This window comes from Molothrus aeneus, chromosome 3 (assembly GCF_037042795.1).
Source record: "Molothrus aeneus isolate 106 chromosome 3, BPBGC_Maene_1.0, whole genome shotgun sequence".
Taxonomy (NCBI): Eukaryota; Metazoa; Chordata; class Aves; order Passeriformes; family Icteridae; genus Molothrus; species Molothrus aeneus.
The window spans coordinates 93,445,859-93,461,163 of NC_089648.1; the positions used below are offsets into that span (position 1 = coordinate 93,445,859).

Genomic DNA, 15,305 nt, shown 5'->3' on the forward strand with positions numbered 1-15,305 from the left:
TAAAATAATTTAAAAAATCAGTTTCAATGATTCACCAATGTGCTGAATTCTTCCTAATAAAATGTAGGCACTTGAGCACTGCTGTTTGCAGCATGGGCTCCCTAGGATTCTTCTGTGATTGATGAAGAAAGGCAAATACTTCCAGTAGGCAGATAGTCCATCTGAGATCTCATTTTTCCTTCAAATGAGCATTTCTCTGTCCACTGACAGAAGAAGTAAGTGGCAGATCTAGACACCAACTGCCTGCCTGTCCCACTGCCTGAGACCTGCTTACTCTGATGGATGCAGCTATCAGAGAATCAAGCACCTTGCAGTTCATGCTGAAAGTTTCCTAACTCCCCTGCTTTCACTACAAATGCAGGGTCCAAAAAACTCCTTTTGTAGGGAAAAAGAGCCTGTCTCCTGCCCAGAACATTGCTGAGATCCAGCTAAATGAGATCAGGTATCAATATTCTGTCCATAGCCTCCAGAAAAGCCAGAGATGATCAGGACATAATAACTTCCCTGTTGGTGGTAGTGCTGCTGCTTCCTAGGTCTAACATTTTTAGGAGGGAAGAGGGAGGGTGAAAATGTAGATTTTGTGCTGTGTGGGAGAGTTTGAATTCACCTCCACACCCCAGCAGGTTCACAATACTGCAGAATACATTAGGCAAGAGTCTCCTTTATTCTTTCCACTGAACATGAGCCACTGTCCACCCAGGAATACAAATTTCACTCTCAGAACAAAAACAAACTGAGTCCCAAGTAGACACAGGAAGCTGATAGCCCTGCTTTCTCCTCTGTGCTATCAGTGTGTAGAGCAATGCCTCAGTCTTCCTTTGCAAATCATGAGAAGCCTCTGTCGCACAGTTAAACAGACTGAATGGTTCACTTCCTTAGGGACAAACCTCAAATTTTAGTAAAGGTTTGACCAAGTTAGCTGTTTACATTTGGTGGAAACATTTTCATTGAGTATGTTTGCAGTAAACTTAGGAGAGCTCCTTTATTAACATGGAGTTGTGGAGACATAAAGTGTGTTTCAAATTCATAAAGTAAGCTTAGCATTTTATCCTATCATAAAACTTGAGCAAAAGAAAAATCTTTTAGGGCACTGCCTAGTGCTTCAGTTAAAACACATCCTAGAGAGAGCAGTGAATGAAATACAGTAGAATCCAAAAGCCAAAATCATCAGAAAAGCAGAATTCAAGGTACAGACTGTCTTGTCCTTTCAGTGCTCCCTGATTTGTGTCTTCCTCGAGGGCTCTGATTCTTATTTGGACTTTCTGCATTGCTTAATTGTTAATAAGAAGAAAAACATTCTCAACATTGGTTAAAGAGACAAGTAATTTAAAAGAATATTTGCCTCTATCTTAGGAATAGGCTTATATGAAACCAGATGAAGTTTAAAATAGATGTTGGACTTAAAAGGTCACAGAAACCTTTCTATAAGAAACTTTGCTCTAAGCAACTGAATTGAAACATTACATTAAAAATTCAGTGACAGAGTTTTTTCTTGGGATAAATATGAGTAAAGAGCATCCTATCACTCAACTGAATGACTTCTTATCCAGTTCTTCAATTGGGAGGACACCAAATTAAAAATTACTTACCACTTTGACATGTATAGCTTTATAACTGAAGTGTAAATTCTTTGAAGATTCAGCGGGATTTGAAAATCCTATCAGGGTGCTCTTCAGAAAACATTACTCTTCATATTAAAACTGTCTCTTAAATTTTCTTGGTTAGATAAAACATCAGTAAAAGCACTGTGTAGATGCCAATCCTTACTGGGTGATCAAAGGGAAGCAACAGAATACAAATTTATTTTTGTATGAAGCAAAGACCTAATTCATTATATTTCCTCATGAAATATCTACCATGTATTTCAGTAATCAGCATATCTGCAGTTTCATGGGGCAATAAAAGTACTTGGATTAGGCCAGAACACTTGGAACATAGTTGTAGATATTTTAAAAGACCCTGTGACTAACAGTATGAAAGGTTTTCAGAATATTTGTTGCAGCATATAAGACAGTATTTCACTATATGGCCCTATCTTACCACAGTGAAGGATAAAATAACAAAACCTTTAAAGAAACCCAGACAATTATGAATAAAGAGTTGCAGTTTTGGAACTGAAAGGTAAAATTCAAATTTCAAAGCTCATTATAGAAGTTTACATGAAAAGAGATGTCATGCTGGCTGAGAAACTAAAATAAATATGGTTGGGCCAGGATGAAAAGTTACATAGGTCAGTGAAGTGAATACTTGACTAATGAGTAGCTGAAATAACTTGTCTGACTGAGGCTGGAAATAGGACAGGTCTTAACTTCTGGAGAAATAAACTTATCAACAGTAATGACAAAAAAGCTGTGAAAGGAAGCATAAAAAAAGTGTTTAGTATTTTAGTTAGTTTTTCCATGAGCCATGGTGTCTGAGAAACAAAATAGTGTGGTGTGTGTTTTTCATTGCCAACAACCCAGAAAGACTGAGCACTTAAGTATTTTTCTGTATCAGGAATCCCTATGGGGCTTACTTGATGTCTTCACCATATGAATTCTCACCAAACCTATTCAGTCGGTGGTGCCATAGTTGCTCATCGTATCAGGAGCTAGGCTTGAGATTGCCTTTCAAACTGGGATGGTTGCTAGTTCATGGAATTGATATGTAGCCTAAGAGGAGTGAGTTTGAGTGTAGAGAACATTTCAGCACTAATAGAAAAGTGAGAAAAGAAGAGTTGGATACAGTACCTTCTCCAACTCTCTTATAGTCAAGAGGCAGGAAATGAAAAATCCAAACTCTCAGATGTTTATGGAATTTTACTGAATCACTAAATGGTCTCCTGTGATTAAGGATGTAGGCAAGCATTCTTCCTGCTTTCAGTAATGATTTATTTTGTTCTGCATCTAGTAGTAGAGTCCACATGGCCAGTTACTCTCAGACAAGAGTATCCTTCAGCAGAAAGGAAAAAACCAGAAATTTTTAGGCTGCTAACCTGATCTGCATGGACATGTCTGCCCAAGAATTCATTGAAGGCCCTTCAGTTATGTTTGTTATCTCCAAAATATTTTGGAGCAGTTACAATTTGCCCCCTATTCCTCTGCTTTGCTCTGCATGGGAGTTTTGCAGTGTTTTGAAGTGGCTTGTTTGTTTCAGGATTCATGGGAAAATCAATCCACAGAAACCTAGAAACCATTCTGTGTACTTGATATAATTTACCATGTGGGTAATCTCAGTTTCTCCTTGTGTTTTTCTTTTTGCTAAGCATATGCTTGCCCTTATTGCTTCTCTGCATAAAACAGAGAGGGCAAATATTCCCCCAAGTAACTGTAGATAATCTCTTTTATAAACTGTTTGCATAGCTCTCTGGTCCAGCCCAAAGATAAACACATGCCAGAGGATCAGCATTTTATGAACTGTTCACAGACAACACTGTGTAGAGAGCTTAGCAAATGAGTAATCAGAAAATGACTCATTTCTGAGCGCTGTTCCATTACCAGGTAATTGTTATTCAGAGAGAATGGATTTATTTCTTTTTGTGTGTGTGTGCTTTTGGAGCAGGAAAAGGGAAACAACGTATTTGCCCCTTTGTTGAAGGAGTATACTTTCCTTCTTCAGAAATCCAGATTTTAGGAAACTTAGAGTGTTCTCATCTTTTATATGACTTCTTTCAGTCATTGGCTGATTTTGTCTACAGTTATGAAGTACCATCCAGAGGTGACAATTCTGGAGCTTTATATTTCATACTGCTTTAAACATAACTGCATGTGCAAAATATGTGCTGTAGAAAACTCTCCACTTTTATTCTCTCACTTTCAAAAGTGCATGGCAATCCATAACTGGGCAGCTTTTGTTGGAGCACTTCTATAAAGGTGCCATGGAAAAATTTTCCTCAGACATACTTTTTTGGATATGATTCCCCTCAGCTCACACAAAGTTGTTGAAACTGCTAAAGTAAGTTAAATCAGTGAAGGCTGCCATTGGCCTTGGGGTGGAACAGGGCTTGTGACAGCTGGGGGAACTAAATAAATTTGCACTGATGTTTATATTGATGTTATGTAATACAGATTGAAGAACAAGCAAGAAACAGCCATGGAACGTCTTAGGGAAAAGTCATTCTCTTATCTCCAAACACTCCAAACAAAGCATTTGGCTTCCAATATTGCTTGGGATCGTATGATCTTTACCCAAGTCCTCATACACCAGAAATAAAATACAATGAGAAACATTGTGAAGGCAGTGAGTCTAAATGCAGCAGACAGTGGGCAGTTTGTGAGAGCTACTGTTTTTCTAATCTGTTTTTTAATAAGAGAAGTGGTTTTAGGTCTGGCAAGAATTTGATTTTCTGCCCAAATGCATGCTGTCAGATGAGAAGAACATACTGTACATTAGCTGCTAAGCAGATTAACTTTCATAAATTGAAGTTGTTTTAAAGACTAAAAAATTCATTGCTAGATTAAGCAATCAATACAGAAATGCTTAATCCTAATAAATGTCTGAAAAGCTTGAAAGCTGAAGATCTGTTTTATGTGTCCTTTTGCTGGCAGCTATATAGTTTGCAAAAAAGTTTTAAGAATATTTGAGCAACTGACTGTAATCAGGGAAGTCATTACACTTTTAAAAATTAATTTCAGAGAAATTTAGAAAAAAGGCTGGTTCATTTTTTTTCTCCAGAAAAATACTTGGTAATCAAGTTTTCATATTGCTTGCACTGAGAAATTTCCAAGTATTTCCACTTATATCAGTGAAGATCCTAGGCTAGACATGCTGTTGGTAAAAAAGAAGTTCTTTGGCATATGTGAGGTTGCTGGTCTGCATTAGCAGAGGTGTCAGCCTGTTTTGTTTCTTATCTTTGTCCTTTTTGGAATAAACAAAGAAAGGCATATTGCATTATATTCAGGAGAGTATAAATAAATTTGAGAGATAACTATGTAATTGTGTCTTCTGCTTTGGAAAGAGAATCTTTGTTTCAGTGATGCAGGACCCAAATCTTCCATACTGTTTGAGGAGTAGCTATTTGTGTTGTGAGAATTAGGCTGTACCAAAGCAAGATATGAAAAAAAAGTTGTCATAACTGGATCATTTTCAGTTTGAAGTGATTTTCTGTTGTATATATTTCTTATAGTTTAGGTTTGGGGATTTTGGAGGCAGGCTCGTTTTTGGTCAGAAAATGAGTAGCAGTTCTTTCCTACATAAATGATTTTTTTTTGCTGTTTCTGTAGTAACATAAGAATCCTTTAGAAATGAACAGCCTCCTACAGACAGAATAGTACAAATTCAAGTGACATTTTCTTGCAATGAGATTTTTAGCCGATCACAGGCACTTTACGTAATGGTCAGACAGTGTAGTGCTGCTTCTGTCCTGACAGAAACAAGGACTCAGTGTCCTCAGGAGGTTTAATGCAGTATCATGCATTTTTAAAATTTTACATTCCAAGATTTTTGAGTGTGACCTTTGAAACAGACTTGATAATCTGAGGAAAATTATCTGAGTTTTTTCTAGGAAACAAAGTATGTATCAGAAAAAAAACCCAGTGGAGGAAGATTGAGTGAATAATAAGATATTTCTTCACAGTGTTAACTAAATAACTTTTGGAAAAGACAGATAGAATATTAAAAGGACTGAATGTGAACACCTGTTGGCATTATCCTACATCAGGGACTCAGGAGTGCTCTGGCTAAAAGTCCTCTAACCATTGTTTTGGGTTAGAGCTCTCCTGGTTGGCCTTCTTGCCTTTCTGCTTTAATGGGATTATGTGAGTGTGTAGTAAGTCTTTGGCTTTCCCCTGCACCATGGCCACATCCCCTCTCTACTTGCCTGAGGGCTGGTTGCTAACCACTTTATGTCTTGGAGAGAGGGATATCAGCCCACCCAAGTGGTTGCCTCCTCCAGTACCGAGAGTTTTACCATTGGAGTATCATCTACTATCTACTATCTAGAGGATTATCTGCTGTCATCTTATCTGATGCATGTACTTGGCTCCTTGGCTGTGGCAATCTAGCCTGCTGACACAATGGGACACTCCTGACTTTTGCCCATTGTAAACAAGGCAGGACTCAGGCCAGAACATTTTGGTCTATGCCTCTACAAGTGAAGGCTTATTTAGTTGATTCTGAAATTTTAGGATGCTAGCTTACAGAAATCCTATGTTTAACTTAAATGAAACATAGCTCTGCACAAAATTTACCACTGCAGATTGATTTTGAAACCTGGTTTTAAAAAAACACACACAGAAAGCTGTTTAAAATTTGGGCCCAAATTGCATGTAAAAATCCCACTGAGATCAGCTGGAGTTGTGTAAATGTCTCTGAGGGGAAAGGCCATTTGAATAAGGACATTTGATTTTTATGAATGTCAACATTTTAATTTTAGCTGATTCAGTCTTGTGTTCAATAACAACAGTGATTGCTGGAGAGCTATGGGAAGTGAGCCAAGTGGACAGAGGGAAACTGCTTTTTTGTGTCTCTGGCACACTACAGTGGAAAAACTTAATATGGAAACTGGACATTTCAGAAGTCCAGAACAGAGTATAAAAGCACATGACTGAAGGTTACCAAGTGAATTTTTCAATGTGTGTCTGCTCTAAGCGATGGTAAAGTTGTACAGGGACTGTAGGCAGTGAAAAGTGCTCTGAGATAAAAAAATCCTTGTTTGCTGATGTCTTGGGGCCTGTATGAAGTGATGAACATACATTAGCTTCCATTTCCAGTCAAGAAAAAGCAGGAGTCCTTTGCTAGCCAGCCAGCACTTTTCTTTCTTATGATGTGCATTGTCTCTCCATGCTCCTTAATCATCCTGTTTAAACAAGCAGGCAAGAAGTGGATATTCAACAAACATTTCTGAACACATTGACCAAAGAATAAAAATAAGTGTTCAGGTGTTACAGTTGTAGATTTTTGTGTGTACATGACATATAAGCAAGCTACCCAGGTATTTTGTTTTAATCCAAGAGTAGAATATTTCATAGGTCTCATTGCATGTTTGTTAGTGGCCACATTATACCATTGTTATTGTGGAGGATAAATGTGTTTCTTGACTCTGAGCATATCAGCTTTGATAATATTTCATGGAATCCTAACAGTATAAGACTGACAGTTGGACTTCATCTTAAACATAGGTGTTCTCCTAATAATAAATTAAAAATAAACCACTGTGAGAGATCAAGTGAAGCAGAAAAAAAAAGCTATGAGTGAACTTCCACCTCACACGTGAGGTGCAAATCAAGTTAGCGTGTTATGTTGAAGAAATGTTCTCAGTTGCAGTGTAACATATAAAATGTCCAATTTCCCTTAGTAGGTAAGTTGTCTTGTCAGCAGTTTCCAACTATTTGAAGCAAAAATTTTCCATTTAGTTCTAGTGGTTTGGTAGAAATCCCAGTTCCTTTTCCCTCTTTTACCTTGACTTATAAAAAAGACATTTAGTTCCAAAGAATATTTCTTTCAGAACCAACATATTACAGTAACTGCTGTTCATTATAATCCATTCCAAACAAATTATTTTCCTCTGTTATTTAATGACCTCAATAATGACTTAATCAATAAGGGTTTTAAATAAGAAGTTATTTTTGCAGTATTTCCAACATATATCATTAGCTGTAGTATCCAAGAGTACACTTGCAAAAAATTGTGCTGTGGTAGCAGATACTTGAATACTGAAATCATGTTGTGGCAGAGCCATGTTTTAAAGTAGCCAAAATAAAGTGACTTGTATATTTATATTACATTAAAATATGGAAAGAAAGGTTTTTATTGTGAGACATCTGTGCATTCTATCAAGTTAGGTTTTCCATATTTTTTCCATTTGGATTGCCTTAATATTTTTTTTTATTGTATGAAAAAGCCAAGATTTGAGAGTAGGAGCTTAAGAGCAGACAGAAAAATTGCTGTAATTTACTTTTGAAGGCAAATCTTTTTTTCAGGCTTCCAGGAAAATTGTTATTTGGAGCTAAGATTCTGCCCTGGCTTTCATTTAATGCAGTCACTGAATTTGGTGAGACTTCATGAAGCATGAGCTGAATTGGGCCTTTTCACTATAACTTTTACAGTATATGCAATCACTATTGGGAAATGTTAACTGAACTTTACCAAACCCTCTGTATCTTAACCTTTATTTGAAGAGAGGATGCCATAAATTGTGGTAATTTATATTACGCATCTAGAAAAATCAGTTTGAAGGGTACAATTTTAAGAACTGATGCAGTTAGGACAGAAAAAGAGCTGTCTCCAGAAAAACATGATGGAATGTCTCTAAGACTGAATTAAAATCAGAACCCCCCCCACAACACATGTTCTGTTAGGTGCATTTGATAGTCATCTTTGTGATTGTTGTGGTACTCTCCGATTCTGCATTCTGTGTAGCTGGTGAATCTTTGATAGGTTGGCATTAATTTCTATTCATCATTAAGTCAAGTGGGATTAGTTATCTCACTTTTAATGAAGTTGCACCAGCAATGAGATGTTTCTAAACCAAAACTTTCTACAGATAATATTTTCTGCTCCACTGGGATTGTGTTTGGAAATGTTGCAGATTGTGGTGGAAGTAAAAGACAAATGAATATGAAAAGTGAAAACTCAGACTATGACTTTGAGCAATGTGCTGCTCAGCCTGAAATTGCTTCAGACTTCTGAATGTAGTGAGGTCTGTTCTTGCAATGAGACTAAGTAGTGGAAAGTGGATAAGTATTGAATTCCTCTGTGTTCAAAGAATTTTGATTCTGCTCCTGTGGCTGCTATGGATTAGTATAAGGATATGTTTTTATCAGTGAGGGTAAAACTTAACTGTGATGCCATGAGGCCACCCCAAGTGTTTAAGTCCTCTTCCTAAGCAGGAACCACTCAGGAATGTCCTGTACAGTGAGAAATCCCACTGACAATACACACCAAAGAACTGAGTACTTCTTTGTCTATGTGGATCTGGTTTCATAGAGCCCTTTTGCAGATTTTTCTATGATGAGGCTGTTGCACTAAATCCACCAGTCAATGCTCCTTTCCTGCTATCAAAAGCAAGCCATTGCAACAGGAAAATTGAACATATGTTATAAATGTACATTGAACATTAAGCAGAGGCACTCCTTTCACTGCACCACTTTAGACCAATGAGCTGAATTTTTAAGCAGAGGAACTACTCTGGTGTGTTAGGGAGGAAAGAGGTACAGGTCTTATGAATGGAAAGATGGAGAGTGTTTTCTACAGTAAGTGTGGGATGATGTAAACACATGCAAATTAGTTGTGAACATAAAATGAAATAGCTGATCTGATAAGTGGGACTCTGTAATATACTAGTACTAATAAATAACCAAATAAAGTTGTCAGAGAAATTACTCTTATTAGAGGCCTGGACAATTATCAAGCATGTGGAGTTCAATAAGGGCAAGTGCTGGATTCTGCACCTGGGATGGGCAACCCTGGATGTACAGACAGAGCAGGGAATGAGATGCTGGAAAGCAGTGCCATGGAAAGGGATCTGGGGGTTCTTTTTGATGGAAAGTTGAATATGAGAGGGAAGACAGGAGTAGACACTGATCTCTTTTCTGTGGTGACGAGTGACAGGACCAAAAGAATGGCCTGAAGCTGTGTTAGGGGACTTTTAGGTTGGATATTAGAAAAAGGTTCTTCATCTAGAGGGTGGTTGGGCACTGGAACAGGCTCCCTAGGGCAGTGGTCACAGCACCAGCCTGACAGAGTGTGAGAAGTGTGTGGACAATTCTCTCAGGAACATGATGTGACTCCTGGGGATGGTGCTGTACAGGGCTAGTAGATGGTGGTCCTTCTGGGTCCCTTCCAACTCAACAGATTCTGTTATTCTGTGGAAAGTCTCCATTATTTAACCCTTGGAAAAAAGGTACACACATAACAATGACAAAGAATGAATGAAATAAAATCTTTTTTTTGAGAGTTAAAATTTACCTAAGTGAGCTGCACCACATTTAAGCACTGGCTTCATTCCAGCTCTTTGAATACTGCCATTTTTATTTTGAATATTCTAAAGCATGACTGCTTAGTATCTTACATGGTAGGGATAAGATCATTCATAGTCTAAAGTTAGCTTTAAGCATTTTGTTGAAACCTTCATCTATTTTCTCTTGGGACTACCCTCATACGTTATTGAAAATAATATTAATGGGAAAAGTTCAGTTTAGCTTTTAAGATCATTTGACTTTTACATTTGTACTTTGATAACTTTTGCTATTTGTGTTTAAGAGAGAATTTGCTGTTTTCTTTCTTGCAGAACGTGGTTCACCGCGTAATTTAGTTACCACAGACATAACTGACACTACAGTTGGGTTATCATGGACACCAGCTCCAGGAACAGTTAACCATTACAGGATAGTATGGAAATCACATTATGATGATACCATGGGAGAGAAGAGAGTCCCAGGAAATACAGTGGATGCTGTGATAGAAGGCTTGGAGCCAGAGACTAAATATAGGATTTCAGTATATGCAGCCTACAGCAGTGGAGAAGGAGACCCAGTAGAAGGAGAGGCTTTTACTGATGGTAAGTGTAATACATTAACACCATTTGTAACATTCTGTTTTTGATGGAATTATAATTTAAAAATAAAATGGACCTTATTTTTCCCCCTTCTTTTTTATTTTTTATGAAAAGTTTCCCCAAACCAAAATGCCTCCTCAGCTCAGCCAATTTTGACATTTTGTTGGACTATTAAAAAACCTAAAAAAAAAAAATCTCTTCTATGTCATATAGGTTTGGATTCAGCAAGCATTACTTCCAAATTAAGATATTATTTGGTCTGCATATTACTCTGAATTCAGCCTTTTATAGGTTTGGTGTGATTGCTAAAAATCAGGTGAAGGAAATGTGGATAGAGCAAAGAGGAAAGATGGGGTGCATTCCCACAGAATCAATGAGTTTCCTTTCCAAGTTATTGCCCTTCCAATCTTCATAGTCCTCAAACTGAGGCTCACTGGGTGATTTTGATGTTTGTTAGTTACCTTTCTGGGGCTCTTCCTTTTCTTATTTGCCAAATATTATACTGTATTTGGTCAAAGCGAGCTCAAGCCTCTCCTGCTGTGTAGGCAAAGTGAAAAAACGGAGACCAGGGATGGCTTGTTTCTTTGTAGCAGGAACTGTGAGTAAAGGAGTCAGAATGAATGAAGGGATGTCCTGGATAAGGCTTGACATTCCTGTTGTTTGCCTAAAGGGGCCATGCAAAGACAAAGCCTGAGTGAGGGCTCTGGGGAAGCATCATGTGTGTTTACATGTTCTTGTGCTCTGTCCTAAGCATCTGTTTTGACTACTGTTGGAGACAGGCTGCTGAATTACGTTAACCTTTGTCCTTGACCCAGAGCAGTTGTTCTCAAGGTTTTGCAAGAGTAGTGGTTGCTGCTGTTAGTAAGAGCTGACTCCCCAGAGTCAAAGCAGACTAGCAGACTGCTGTCCCATGGCTTCCTTCTTGGTTCAAGCACAGCGACACCAGCTGTTCTAGCTCTTCCAGGTTAGGTGGGTAGCCTAGCCTTATCATTTGTACTGACTCTCTGTGTGCTGACTGAGGGAACTTGCTGTTAGGCCTATCAATAGCCCCAGACCTGGGGCTGATAGCCTGAAACTATTGTATCTTTCTGGTATACACACAATTAGAAATTGTCAGTTCCTAGGAACTACAAAGCCTATCTTACTGTGTGTTGAAATACTGACCGATTCCACCATGCCAAGAGGGTTCAGCTTTGCCAAAACCTAGATGGCTTATTTTGGCTGACAGCCAGCATTGCATACCTGTCAGTTCACTTGGGATTATTTATACTATTTGTACAGTCTGGAAAATATCTCTTAGAAGCTGAATGCTGCAATTTGTCGAGAAAATGCTTTATTAGTTCAAGGGCCTATTTCAGCACATATGCTATGTTGTGATGAGTGATTTTCCAAGCATTTGGAAAGTCACTCACCTCTATTTGAAGGACAGTTTGTATGGGGTTCAACAACCAGCTGTTTAGGAATTCACCAGTACCTTATCAGACCTGTAAAGTCAAAACTTAGAAAATCTATAGGACATTGAGTTCATGAAAATCAAGGACTTTCAATTATCAATTTGAGAGTACTGAATCCATTATTTAATGGATTAATGAAAAACATGATTAAGTAAAACTCCCAATTATGCTGTGTCATCATGTGATTTATACTTCCCCATTTTTTGTCTCATTAGTGAAATCCACACATCTGTTTGTTTAGTCCATCACAATTAAAAAATAATTAACAACAGCCTGTGAGATTCCCCTGTGTCTTCCCCACAATCAAATACTGGAATTTTAAAAAGGGCAATTTTATTTTTTAATACAGCATCACTAATTTTGTAGTCATGCATTTGAATATATCTGTATATGATAAAGTAAAAATTTATCCATATTTTTACACTGAAAAGTGTCACCAAATGCCAGGACTCTGACAGTAGACAACGAGACAGAAAACACAATGAGAGTTACATGGCAGCCTGCGCCTGGGAAAGTCTTGTCTTACCGTGTGAACTACAGAGCTCGCAGCGGAGGAAGGCAAATGTCTGGGAGAGTAAATGCTCCTGCTACCAGCATCGTGCTAAAGCGACTTAAGCCCCGCACTACGTACGACATAACTGTTGTTCCAATTTATGATTTTGGACATGGGAAATCAAGAAAAGGAGAAGGAACAACGGGTATGTACCACAAGGTTGTACAGGATTTCATAATGCAAGTTTTGTGCTTAAAATTAATAATCAGGAAACATAGAAAAGCATGGTGGAGTCTGCCAAGATCATGAATTGAGAGGAAAATTGAAGAAAATGTTATAAGTTGAGAAAAGAGTTTAGTTTGTTTGAAATTTCAGTGTGGCATAGCTGGAGCACAGCTTTTTGCTGTTGATATTAAGAGGTGTAAGTACAGTGTAAAATCTGTTTGAAAATACTAGAATTGTTTTGAAATGCTGTCATCAGAAGTTCAAACAAGGTGTTTTGTGAGGAAGTCAGGCTACTTAATCAAGTGTTGTCTGCTCTTGCATATTTTGCCTTTTGCTTGTGGGTATTGATTAAATACCATCATCCTGTTATTTAGGTTTGTCTTCTCTGGTCACCATATTTTCTGTGGAAAATCCAAGCTACTAAAAAGGGCTAGTAGATGATTTTGAAGATTTATCTGTGGAAGTCTGACTTCATGGTCTTTTGGACAGACTGTCTTCTCCCTCAGAAACTGAAACTTTAAAATGTTTATTAAGTCTCAGTGAAGGCATTTTTGTGGAAAAAGCAAAACTCATTTTCTACTCTACCTTTAGTAGGAATGTAACGCTGGTCTTATATTTTGTAAGGAAATGTTCTCTATATGTTCAGATCAATCAGATTTAGTGTCAGTTTTCTGCTTCCATAGATGGAAAGCCATTACCTAAAGAGAATCTTTTTCAAGATGTTTCTGCCTGTCTGACACTAGTGCCATTCACTGAGGTGCTCTGTAGATAGTTCCTGCCATTCTCTGTTTTCTGAATATATGTTATATTGAGTGACAGGAAGTAAGATAAAGGTATCCTAACAGTGGAGATATCAGCACCTCAGTTACTGAAGAAAGGTTTCTTCTTAACCTAAAATGTGGTTGATATAAAGGAGTCACAAAAACTTGATCAGGTCTTGACCAATACAGGGTTGTTTAATGCTGAAAATTATACTGAGGTAAATTTTAGATTATCCAGCTGCTTTTGATTTTTGGACTTTTCATCTTGATACAGATATATCTCTGCTTTCAGTCTAAATAACTGTGGTGGTAAACACTCTTTGGAAGCAAGTGAGGCCTGAGTCATCTTTTTAGTGGAAGCTATTAGGATCATTCAGGGAGTATGACAAGAGATGAGACAGAGAATCTGTACTTTTCCTTGTGAGTAGGAGTGTATCTACTGTTTCTCAGCAGAATTCACATTTTGAGGACATTTATGATCTTTTGGCTATAGCTAAACTATTGCATGGGCACAGGGACAAAGCAATTTTTTTTCCTCTGTCTTTTAGGCCAAAGCTATAGTGGTAGCTTTTTGTTTACTCTGATTCCCAATTTTTTGAATTTTGAGCTTGCACTGATGCATTTTTTTCCATGACTGCACTTTAGAGTTGCACACAAGTAAAAGTTGCACAAAATGCAGAAGCTAGCAACTGCTTGTTAATTATTGTCTGTGAGTACTGCCCTGCAGTGGGCAGCTGTTAGTCTTCTGAGGAACTTGCTCTTGACCTAAAAACCTTGACCAGCTGTTTGGCTGGCACTCCTCAGAAGAATTGGTTTTTGACACACTGCCACATCTGTGGTTGTTGAAGTTGCTTTAGCTGCCAGACAATTTATCCCTTAGTCCATTGACTGCAGAGGGAGCCTCAAAAATAGACTTAGCCCACGTACCTATTGGTTAAATAGGTAAATGTCAGGAATCTCATCTTTCATCTCTTAATACTTGTCTTTGATAAAGAAAGGAACAAAGAGTTTAGGACTCTCACTAATACTAGATTTGCATATATATATATATATATATATATATATATACTTAAAAGCATATTTGTTGATTTTTTGCCATGTGTAGACCTGATCTAAACTCTTTTGTTTCCCACCCTTTCAGCCTCTCCCTTTAAACCACCTCGAAATCTGAAAACTTCAGATTCAACTATGTCAAGTTTCCGAGTAACCTGGGAGCCAGCCCCAGGGAGAGTGAAGGGGTACAAAGTAACTTTCCACCCTACTGAAGATGATGGGAGCCTTGGAGAATTAATAGTGGGGCCCTATGACAGCACAGTGGTATTGGAGGAGCTTAGGTATGCATACTCCCTCATACTGGTTTTTGCTTTGTTTTGTTCAGTTTCCTTTAAATAACTTTAGCCTAGGATTTTGTTTAATTGCGATCAATGGTACTGAAATGCCTTGTAAAATCTGCTGTAAGTTAAGCAAGTAATTTTGTCAATTAGCTATGAAAATCCTGTTATGCCATCTCTGAAAGGTACCTGGCAGGTTTCTTTCTAAGATTATCCATTTACGTCACTTGTGGTGTTTTCACAGGACCTGAAGTAGGCAAAGATATATAGGCTGGAGCTGTACTTCACATATGAGAAAGATAATGGAATAATAAAGGATATTTGAGATTTCTAAAGTTTACTTTCAAAAGTTTCTTTTCTCATGTCTCGCAAAAGATGCTTAGTTTAGCTCTTGATTCATTTTATCAGAGGCTTTTTAAAGCAGGTTTCCCACCAAGTCAAAATCTGTTAGGCAAGTATATTAAATATAATTAAAATGGGGTCATTAAGTCAAAGAATCATGCAGTCATAGAATGGTTTGGGTTGAAAGTAACCTTAGAGATCATCTAGTTCCAACCTCATTGCTGT

The 15,305-nt window shown here is 37.7% G+C and overlaps 1 protein-coding gene across 1 annotated transcript in view; it reads left to right on the top strand.

Moving 5' to 3' along the window:
- Positions 1–15,305, top strand: part of COL12A1 (collagen type XII alpha 1 chain) — a 99,872-nt gene that overhangs the window by 23,310 nt on the left and 61,257 nt on the right. Inside the window, exons 15-17 of the mRNA XM_066547408.1 lie at positions 10,208–10,477; positions 12,360–12,626; positions 14,549–14,741. Coding sequence (XP_066403505.1) covers positions 10,208–10,477; positions 12,360–12,626; positions 14,549–14,741 — 730 coding nt within the window. The remainder of the gene's footprint in view (positions 1–10,207; positions 10,478–12,359; positions 12,627–14,548; positions 14,742–15,305) is intronic.